The sequence below is a fragment of the Branchiostoma lanceolatum genome, chromosome 1, assembly GCF_035083965.1.
Source record: "Branchiostoma lanceolatum isolate klBraLanc5 chromosome 1, klBraLanc5.hap2, whole genome shotgun sequence".
Lineage (NCBI taxonomy): Eukaryota > Metazoa > Chordata > Leptocardii > Amphioxiformes > Branchiostomatidae > Branchiostoma > Branchiostoma lanceolatum.
The window spans coordinates 4,537,699-4,549,465 of NC_089722.1; the positions used below are offsets into that span (position 1 = coordinate 4,537,699).

The 11,767-nt window shown below is 43.8% G+C and overlaps 1 protein-coding gene across 1 annotated transcript; it reads right to left on the reverse strand.

Moving 5' to 3' along the window:
* Positions 1-4,845: 4,845 nt before the first annotated feature.
* LOC136430413 (uncharacterized) lies at positions 4,846-8,741 on the reverse strand. The gene is made up of 2 exons (XM_066421003.1): positions 7,912-8,741; positions 4,846-5,294 (listed from the first exon to the last, which is right to left on the reverse strand). The coding sequence occupies exons 1-2, from the start codon at positions 8,473-8,475 to the stop codon at positions 5,121-5,123; spliced, it is 738 nt and encodes a 245-aa protein (XP_066277100.1). The 5' UTR covers positions 8,476-8,741; the 3' UTR covers positions 4,846-5,120.
* Between the last annotated feature and the right edge of the window lie 3,026 nt (positions 8,742-11,767).

Genomic DNA, 11,767 nt, shown 5'->3' on the forward strand with positions numbered 1-11,767 from the left:
TCCGTAGGGCGAAGATACCCTATTTTTATTTCCCGAAGGGAAAGCCATCTTAGTCACGCAATTCGTAGAGAGGCGATCAAATTTTGCATAATCGTCTTCCTTGTTTTTAGCGTAATGGTAGGGGGTTCTTCAGAATTTAGCGTAAAGCGTTGTCGGGAACCCCATGCAGACCCTCATATTTTGGTCGCTGCGCGGTCGCTCAGCGATCGCCGTCTACTGGAATTGGGGCCTTACGGATGGAAGAGCATGCAAGCTAGCCTCTACCAGGCTACGCAGGTCACTGGAAAAATCGTAGAAATTGGCCGAATAGATTAACATGCCAGAGGAGTTTGTCCGCTATATAAGTTACAGTTAGCGACCTCGTGGATGGCATATTGGACCCTCCTTCCGTAGGCGACTGTCTTAGCATACTATTCACTCTATTTGGTCAATTTCTGCTATTTTTCCAGCCATCCGCGGAGCCTAGTAGATGCTACATGCAAGCCCCTTGTAGGAGGAGGCACACTAAGCAGAGGCACGTGCCGAGCGACCTGTCTGGCCCGCCGCTGATAGCGCTGTGTCATCACGTCTGGACCGAACAGGTTCCAGACGCGGACGTGCTGGGAGGGTCACGCCGTGATTCTCTCCAGATGAGGCGTATTATCGCTCCGAACCGAACTGCCGAAACGGTTAGACATTACGGTAAAGAATATCTTAACGATTCCATTTCTACAACTGGATATTAAGATTCTGCTTTCCCTTCCAAACATTTTGAGTGACACCCATCATTCATTTCCAACTCCGTTATTCTCTCCAGATCAGGCGTATTATCACTCCGAACAGAACTGCGGGAAACCATTAATGGATATACCCTGTATGCAGATGAAGGTTAGACTGCCAAGTGAAGAATATCTTGACGACAACTACAGAATGATAAGATTCTGATATCACTTCCAGACGTTTTGAGTGACACCTACTCGTTTTCAGCGTCACTCAGAACCGAACTGTGGGAAAGCATTAATGGATATATGTTGATAATGGTAAGACATCCGAAGAATACCGTAGTATTCAAACATAATTCCATTTCTACAACTGGATCAGATTCTGATATCACTGCCAGACGTTTTTATTGACACCCATCGCTCGTTTTCAGCGTCACTCAGAACCGAACTGCCAGGAAACCAATAATGGATATATGTTGAAGGTTAGGCATCCAGGTGAAGAATATCTAGATATAGTTCCATATCCACGACTGGATACGATTCTGATATCACTTCCAGACGTATTGAGTGACACCTATCACTCATGATCAGCGTCACAGGAATGAACTGGTCGGTTTTTAGTTACATCTCTTTTACTACTACCTTCCCAGGTTACTCATCATCATCATCATCGTCATATCTTGTTGTGCAATTTTACCCCAACAATGGAGCGCTGAGAAGCATAATTACAGATGTGGATATGTTTAATCGAAATGTCCTGATTTTTGTCCTTCAGTGATGTACATTTCATGGCACACCTCTAACGAAAGTTTGGAACCAAAAAGTTTGCTGACAAATCACCGGCCCAATTTTAGGACATCCGAAATACGTTGACTGCCTTGGGGCTAGGCGATCAGATAACGAGCCAGTCAGAAACCGTCGCAACGATGTCCACAAAAGCTAATAGGAGAATCATATGCGAAAGATTTCAGTGAGAATAGTATACAAACATGAAGTATAGTTTGAATGTGAACATGTTTGAAAAACATTTTCATGGTTTGTACGCTTGTGGAATGACACTTATGTACGGTTAGAGACCAAATTCTTATTTTTGTCGGTCCTGTGATTTTTCATGGCGCATCTCTGACGGAAAACTGGCGTCAAAACAAAAGTTTTGTTGATGTATGATTGACCCAATGTCAGGACATTCCTAAATACGTAAACGGCTTCGGGGGATCGGATTTTGTGGGCTAGTCAGAAACGGTCACAATGTTGCCCACTGAAGATTTGCTCGGAGATTACGTTGACGGGTGACGAAGAGAAATTTGTGCCCTTCGGCGATATGTCAAGGGTGCCACGCATTTCTGATGGATCATGATTAACACCATTCCCACCCAGAGGCGGGTTGGCCTGCTCTGTCCCTAACCCTGACACCTGTTTGTCATTCTTCCTGTCTGTCGTCAGTTCTTCCTTACGGTCCTGTCAAAAACTATGGACGTCTAAGAAGTTATATCTGTATGAAAAATTGTTCCAGACTACAACATACTAAGATCACATGTCTCATTAAAAGTGGTAACGCCTGTCTTTCATTTTTTGGTTGTTACGGAGTTTTAGAGAGGAACGTTGTTCTTTTATGTCGTGGCTACAAAATGCTGGTATTCAAAATAACATCTTAACCTTTGTGCCCTTATTTTTACAAGGGACTGCAGAAATATGTATTTAAACATTTACGAAGGTTCAATTTCAGCTTCTTTGAATTTGGCCCATGAAAGTAAGAGGCCTACTTTCTACCCTAGCACAACCACCTATTTATGGTTATCTTACTTTTAAGAACTTCATGATTCTTAAAGCTGCAAGCTTCATACTTTTACCAGCTTCTTATTTGGTAAAAGTGAACGTAAGAGGTTTGTTTGCTACCCCAGCACACCCACTGAGCCGTGACCGCATTGCGGTTTGCCCCCTCTGACTCTTATCGTCTGGTTCTGATGAGGCTCGACGTTATTAGCAGGTTTGCAAAGCCTGTCTACCGCAGGTGACTCCTCAAGCATCCCATCAAATTAGGCCAACTGGTGGGTGATTAGAACAAGATGATTGTCCTCCATTTTGTTTTCAGTCATTGACCTTCTAGAGGTCGTCTATCAGCCTTTCTGTATCTTTGTGTAGAAAAATGAATGTTTTAGAAAACAAAAGGCTTCATTGTATCACATTCTTTCCTATTAAAGACAGTCTTAATGTGGCATCTATATCCAGTAAAGAACAATTATAAAAGAATACCAATTACCACAACTTCTCCATTTTGTCTGCGGTTACATGTAGGTCATCCTCTTGGTACGTCTTTGATAATATGGAACATTACAAACAAAATTACAGACTTTGGATGCTTTAAATGCTATTCAAACATTTGTAAGGAATATTTGAAAATTGAATTTTGATTGAAACTTAAGTAGTCCACCTCCTTAAGTTCAGTGTGAGATTGATGCGAATTAAAATTGTGTGCCAGAATTGTCGAATACTAAATCTTAAACCTGACAGATTTGATACTTTTAAAACACCCAATACACCTCTTCTTTAGTCATCACTTAATGATGTATCCTATCAAGAAATTATCAAAGCATAATAGTCTATGGTCTAGCCAAGCTATCTTTTGATTACTCTACAGTTTTGTTACTATTAATATTTCTAGTGCAGAACAAGTAGAACAACTATAAGAAATTCAAAAAATAAACAAAAAAACATGACATATTGATTAAAGGCAAGATACAGTTGAACGTAATAGAAGTGACCTTCAAAATAGCTTCTTTTCAAACCTCAAAGCCTAAATTTTCAGCATCTTGTTTGATGCTCAGATCTCCTTCATCACCAACTTTACTTTCTGAAAGTCAACTTTGATCATGATCGAAAAGCTCCATCAGCTTTCATAAAAACAAAAAGTTATCATTAACATAGTTGTGAGTAGATGACAATAGTGCTGGTTGTTGTGCAATTGTCACCTTACTTTTATGTTATTGCAAGTTTAAACAATAGTCATATATGATTGACCTAGCGGCCCTGTTCTTTGACATTCCCCCTAACAAAGTGAAAAATCAAATTGTTCTCCAACTGAACAAAATTACTCTGGAAATTTCGACTAGTTCTCCTAATCTTCCTCAACTTCCTAAGCTTACTAAGGAGGACCGGACGAACCAGTCAAAAATCCCGGTGAGTACTTTTATTAGCACGGTGGTCTGTCACTATGGTATTCTTTCCCGTTGCTACGCGCGTTCGACAAGGTATCGGGTTACCCGGGGCAACGTTTTGGCTAACGGCAAAACATTTACAGATAAACAAAATAGTAGGGAGGGTAAAATTTGTAAAAATAAAACGAAATTAGCGATTTTGCCAATTTCGAATGTCGTCAATTTGCGCTGAATGGCTGATTTTTCTATATTTTGCTCCCAAACACGATTATTTTTAGGTTTTAGGGAGACCGTTTTTTCAGGCACACATCGCAAAGGCCTGGCTTTAAATGTCAATGAATATCTCTTATCTTCATATTTTTCGTCGACCAGGAACAAGACAAAACTTTGTGAATTGGGATTTTTTAATTTCGTATTCTAAGTATTGTGAATATCGACAAATCTGTGAAAAAATGGCATTTTTTGACATTTTTCGCACTGAATCACCAATAATTCGAAATCAAGGACATTTTTCAAAAATCCCAAAAACACAAACCTCGGGAAAACCGTCACGGTCATTTTGAATCGTTAATGAGGTAAGTTAGATGTTTCTTGGAGCCGTACCTTTACGATGTTTGAACGCATGTCATGCCGCACGGATAGGGGGAGGGGGTAATTAACACCGCCGTAAACAAGCCTTCTAATATTCAGTGCCATAAAAAAAACGACGCCAGTTGCTTCGTTACATGTTAAATGTCCACAACAAAGTGCCAGCATGGATATACTCTCCAGAAAACAGGTAATATTTGCGACAAACGTATTTTATTTCCTGAAGCGGGGAAAGGGGCCCGGCCGCGCACATTTACAGTAGGAACTTTCAATGACCGCAGGTGACCCCGAATCGAACGCGCGTTCGGATTCGATTACGTCATTTCGAACATAGTGGAACAGCGTTCGAATTCGGCTGGACATGAGAGTTTCTGAGCCTGAATTTGACCACCGTGTAGGTTGGAGAACAGTTCAATTTTTCATAATCCATTTTATCAACTGACTCAGATGAGCTTCCCTGCTATTATAAAGTGGCCATATAGCCCTGGCTTTACACTCTACTGTTTCAACGTGACTGTTTAAGTGTTTTAGTTCCTCGACCTATATATCACTAAGTCCACAGCCCCTAAAATAGCCATTTCGTAATCGAAAGATGTTCTTCGACATTTTCCATATAACAAAGTGGCCATGCAGCCCTTGCCCTTTACTCTACTGTAACAGTTTAAGTTCAAGTGTTTTAGTTCCTTGACCAGGCCGCCCTGTTGAACCGCGGGCTTGGTGCGGGATCCCGGACCACCGCCCCTGGCTCCTCATCCTCATCTTCCCGCAGGTCCTCCAGGATCTCCTCCTGGTCCCCCACCATGTCTCGGAGGAACTTGTTCTTCACGCGCAACTCACGGATCAGCTTTCCCTGAAGAATCAGAAGGAAACATGTTTTAGTAAAATGAAGATTGTATTGGAAGTTGAGGCCTCTGTTAGAAAACTGCTTCACTTTCATATTGTCCCATTCTCATCTTCAGGGTCGGGGAATGTAGACTACTAGTCTGGAATATCATCGGGGATATGGTCGCCAAGGCTTCAAGTTGTACCAGCCTATGCCATCCTTAAACTGCAGAATGACAAAGCTGTGCCACTGATTTATCTAGTGACCTAATCCAAGCTTCATGTAGAAGCCTTGATGTATGTAGTAAGGGGAAGACTGTGACCTTCTTATCATATGCCCTGTTTTCTTTCGGCCAGCCCCGGCACCAACATAGCATACGATAAGAAGGCCAATCCAATCTTCCTCATTGGCCTCTGCTTGGAAATTAGTGCAAAGTACCTTGATATTTTTTGCCTGTTTAGTTGTTCTCTGTGCTTATTGAATCAAGTCATCGAAGGACTGAGTGAGCAGTTACGAAAATGAAATTCTTGTGGATGGGCAACACAAGCGTAACCAAAAGCAGCTGTCATTGAAAAAGCCTAAAGGCAAATACTTTTCACATCATCGGAAAATACATCATGGAAAGAATGCTATTTAATTGAACATGTAAATGCAAGCCCTTATAAATCTGGCAGTTTCTCTCCTTTTAGCTTTGATGCTTTCATCATCCCAGTGGACAAACCCTGGATATGCCTTTGTCTTTAAGACAAATCAAGTTCAATTATAGAGACGGTTGGGAGAGGAACCTGCCTTGTGTGTGGGCGAACTGAGGGTAACAAAAAGCACGTGTTATTGAATAAAGTCGTTACTCGGACACCGTAAAGGTTAAAAACACAATTAACGGGAATAGACCCTTATTGGCAGTACCGATTTATCGCTCAAAACTGTTTAGGCTGAGTTCTGCATTACGTCCCATGCATCCAAAGCCATGTGCGAGGTAACACTTGGACATGCCTGTTGATAGCACCGAGTAACCAGCTGGTGCACAGATCTAATCATTTAGGACATACCGCTGAGCTAAATCAACTTGAAAACCATACAGTTAAGACCACTCTGATAATACAAAAGAACCCGCAAACCGCACGGCCGGCGGGCACACGGTTCCGATTATTTTGGACAAACTGGCAAGGAAGATCGACTTGACGACCATACAGGTTAAAACCACAAACAGCAGGGCTTGTCTTTGGCTAAGACTTTTATCATCCCTTGCTCGTTCATGTCGTGTTTAGGCTACATCTTGTGTTCTGTTCTCACGCAAAGTCTTGCGTTTGGCACGACCGTTTGAGACAAGACATCTGATGGTTTCCAAAGGCTGTGTCCCTGGGTGGTGCAGGGTGACTGGGACTGGGCCAAAATGTCAGGTCGTTAAATGAACGCTTTGTTGCACAAAGCAAATGCACATGGTTGCCATCGGACCGACGGTTTAGAAAGTTCTTACTTTGCCATCCCTGTTCCAAACTGTTGGAGAGTTTTATATGATCTTATGTCTCTAAACGGACACTTTCTCTAAACGGAAGGCTACCATCTTATCAACGATTAATTAACAAACTCATAGCGTCGCACACGCCTTTCTCTTAGCCGTTGTTAGAATAGTCAAAGAATAGTCACACAGGTATTTTCAAGAACTTTAGACTTTGATGCCTGTGTGGTTGATGTTGACGGGAAGTGGGCCAAAATGTCAGGTCCTTTATCGGACGTTTTCCCGCAGAAGGGCGGGTCACAGTTCCGGGATGGTGTCGGGGGAGTCGGTCGCCCAGCAGTGTCCGCCTGTTGTTTTAATCTAACCCAAGAAACTCCGCGGGCGAGGAAGGAAAGGGGCGGGCGGTGAGAAATGCCAAGGGCAAATGTCTGTGACATTGAACAAGTGTGTCCCGCCTTGATGCAATCTTAAGCTGCTATGATATATTCAGCCTGCTTTCGACCCTTATCTAAAGACCCCTGACCTTACGTCTATCTGTCCTTACATTTCTTCGGAGACTGACCCAATTGCAACTTGCATACTGTCAAGTCAAGTGTCACTCTTTATTCAGAACTGGGAGGCAAAAAAAATTATGAAGTCGCATAAGCCAAAGCTGTTTCAAACTTGCATGCCAAGTTTGTTTCTTGAGCGCGAGCTTGAAAAAATACAGGGCATCACGGTGCAATGGGGCAGATACTAAACTCTATGAATTGGTGAAAACTTTTAATGATAGCTGGTTTAGATTTGGATGTACCTGGAGAGCAAGGTAACATCAAAGAGAGCACGCCGCCCAGCTTACCAGAAATGCGGATTGCTGCGTCACAAAGACAAACTCTTTGTGTCTCCCTTGTCCCACCAAAGACCACAAGGCCTACTGTAGGTAATGCTAAGGTCACGATTCCCAAACCGGGGCCCGGCCGGGCAGTTTGCGGGAACGAAAAGTATTATATAAAAGATAACACAACAGGTAGCAAAATTAATCATCAGCACCATTTGTGTATATCCTTGATGTGAATTATTTAGTTTACTTTCACGCAAACAGTTCGACCGGGCCCAAGTTTGGAAACGTTATCAAAATTGGGGGACTACAATGTATACAAACTCTGTACTGCACAGTCTAGATCTGGCAATGCTAGGACACCTCACCTGTCTTCTGATGACCAGTTCCAGCTCCTTCCTCCTCCGCGACTCCTTGTCCACCTGCCTGGAGATGTCGGCTCTCCTGGCGGACATCCTTCGTTCCAGCTTCTTAATCTTCTCCGCAAGAGTCAGGAGCGAGAGCTGCGGGCGCGCCGGCGGTGGTGGCGGGGGAGGAGGCGTCGTCTCCACCGGCAACGGCCTGAAAATATCGTCGTCGTCGTCTTCGAACTCGGACGGGTACAGCTCGTTTCCGTCGAATCCTCCATTGAGTTGGTTAAAATCCCAGGAATTCTGTCCGCCGATTGTGTTTGGATCCCATGGCCGGTTCGGACCTGGCGAGTGGATAGTGTTGTCGATACCCTGTGCCTGTGGCCTGTCTAGCAACGCTTTCCTAGCTTCAGAGGCTGCTTCGTCGTTTGCGGCGGTGTCTACGTAGACTGGCGGGAACTCATCTTCCTCAGATGTGAGGATCTCCTCGACGACGACAATCGGCTTTGCGTCGGCGACGTTCGACGTCAGGAGAACGCAGACGACAACTGCGATCTTCCACCACGACATCTTGGCGGACATACCTCTGCACCAATTCCTTATCTCAGCTGGCGGCTCTAGGCGCGAACTCTAGAACTGCGCACACCGGTCTCGAGGGATGGGTTGCATTTTCTCACTAGCATGTCTTCACGGGGGTTGGCAGCTTATTAGACGTTTTGGCAAGGAAACGTGTGACGGTTTAGGGAAGACTGTCGCGGGTTCGGCCGCCCCGCTGCCAAAGTAAACTGCAGTCAAGACCTCCCGTCACGACGACTGGCAGCCGGCAAGACCACATCCAGAAGGTTCTGTAGGACGTTATGGAAGCAGTCTTTGGAGGCTAATTCATGTACAAAATTACAGAATTCTCCTGTATGCTGGAATGTTAACTTGGTGTTAGAAACGTTACGCTGATGAAAGTTAAACATCCAGGTAATTAATAAGATACTGGATAACATTTGGAAACAGCCAGACAGCATCCGCTGTCCTTCGACAGTGACCAAGCTTAGTCACTGACGATAGACAGCGGATGCTGTCTGAAACGTTTGACCGTTTCCAAATGTTATCCAGTTGCTTGCGTAACTGTCATTTGGAGTATTCATTCAAATATGACCTATGTTTGTACTTAACACAAAGTATAGAAAGAGCACCGTGACAGCTTATAGATCATAAAAGTGTGAGAGAAATCACGTGCATGGCTACCCTAAATTTACCAGTTTGCAGGATTGCTAGCGCTATGATCGTAGATTCCTTACCTGTTTTTTTATTTACCACATGTTGAAACTACTTTATTTGATCATTCAATAAGCTGTTCGTTACACGTTTGAAGTGTTACAATTACAAAGCTCGTGAAGTTTTCAGATAAAGACAAAGCTGCCGCTTGTCGTAAAAACGACACTTTGTAGAGGGCTCTGCTTCAAGACCAAAGGGCTCGCTTGGATTCCCGCTGTACAAAGATACCACCTAAGCGCGGACCGTGGAGTCGCCTGGAATAAAAGAAACCTGGAAATAAGAGTTTCAGTAATCTGTGACATGTGGTTGCGGGTGAAGAGCAGCGGTGTGGCAGCGTCAAATATCTCTAGGGAGGCGCACGCGAGAGCTGTCTCCACATACTGTAAATGCAGAAATATTCGCGGGGTTTAATTTTGCGGGAGAAAATAGAGTGTTTGCGCTGGTTTTAAAACCGCATAAAACCGCCGCGAATATTTCTGCACTTACAGTACTCTTAATCTCCAAGCAGATGTGTGACTGGCTAGTTTTGTATTTCCCTTCGTTTAGGATGTGTCCCTGTGCAGTTGTCTAACTGCCATCCTTGAGCATGAAAATTAAGCTGTTACTAGGGGGGGGGGGAACCTACACAACTTCTTCCTTACATTAAACGCCATCTGCGAACAAAGTATCAAGACCATACGTCCAAGATAAAGGTTACAAAAACTGAAAGTTCTGCTGCAGTACCAAGGTCACACACCGGGAAATATTGACACCGACCTTCCTTGACATTTATCTTCAAAACACCTAACCACATCCAGATATCCGGAAATGGAAACAGGCCCACAGACACACCAAAAACAATTCATAACTTTCCATGGAGGTAAAAACTCTTAACAACTGAAAATTAGTCTAACATCTGCTTGGAGATTAGGAAAACAATCATATCTAAGTCTTTCCAAACAGAGACAAAACCATTATAAGACGCTAATGACCTTTTCCTGTCTTATCAGGCGCACAGATGGGTATCTTCCCGTGGTAATGACCTAATGTGAAGAGATCATTACGCGACGGCCTTGGCTACATCAGTTATAACAAACACCAAATGTTCCTATCTCCAGAGTTTCAGGCTATGTCTGCCATCTGCGCTCCATAAGAGGTCTACAGAACTTAAGAAAAATTAGAAGCAGGAAGTTCAACTCAGCAAAGTTTTTAACAAATCAGGCACGTCCAACGTTGAACCTATCGCGTTATATCATTGACAGCAGTACATCGAGTGTGATAAGGGTTCTCATTACAATTTTATTGACTAATAATCACGACAAAGTAGCATTGGCCTACTTTAGCCCGGATCAAAACCACCCGCGCGCTCCGATTTGTCCATATGCGCCATAATTGCTATAAATGGCGAGGCCTAGGCAATCTCCACCCAGCAATGGTTGCGTCATTTTGAAAGTTTAAAAAGAACCCAGTTTCGGCCAACCAACCCATCACGTTAAGTCATTGATAACAGTACCCTATGCGCGATAAGGGTTTGCTGTGAGAGCAATCTACTGCTACGCCAAAATCAGAATACAGTGCCAAGTACCATGAAGAGTCCAAAATCTAACAATTTCTTAGATTTTTATTCATTTATCTAGAAATCTAATAGGACAAGACTTAGCGAAACACTAAATGAGTCATGGAAATCTATCAATACCTTCTCGAGTTATGCTGTCAAAATCACAAATATACAAACGCTATCAAAACATATCCTTCTCAGCGAATGTTATAACCCCACCACATTTGTATTGGCCTACTTGATCCGAACCACACCACACCTGTATCCGTGTGCGCCCCTAATTGCTGTAAATGGCCACGGCAGGGCCCAGCACGGGTAATCGGCACCACTGGGCACCCCGGACCGTGGGCGTCTGGCCCAGTGCCCGGCCTACTTGGAACCACAGCTTCCCACAGGAAACCCGTCACGATAGCTATCTGCGGTCACTTACACAGTGCCAAATTGAACGATGGAATGAATTAGTCACATCTGGTGGTTAGTTTCCATTGCTACTAACAACCTTCAAGGCAATGAAGGCGCTTGATGGGGTTGAAGGAGGCCATGATGCTGGCAACCATTTCCAAATTCTTGAAAACGCTACTTTAGACTAACAGTGAAATTGTTATTCCGCCCTTTCCCCTTTTGGTTAAATCTTCAAGAATCTGTGGGGATTTCTTAAAACAATTGTTGGAGAAAATGATGGATGCTGCTAATATTTGAACGTCATGGGGACTCTACTCAACCTTAACAACACCACCGGGCATGTTACCGTTCCTTTGGTGTTTCAATGACCATGGCATTGTTTTGAAACCATCGATCTGTGACGTTTTCCGCCTTATTCAAGCTGTTGAAAACACGACTGAAAGGCGTTTAGGACATACCGAAGCCTAACATCTGCTCGGAGATTAACCCTTTGCCACCTTCTTGACGTCAAGCCTTGTTTTTCCTACGGCTGATTGGCTACGTGTGACACCCTAACCAAGCAAGCCCGTCTGACAGCCGTGGGTCGGAGGGGGGAGCGATGAAAGATGGACGTGCTGAGCCGCACTGATGCCGCGGATGACTCTTCCAGTAGCTTCGACAACCCCC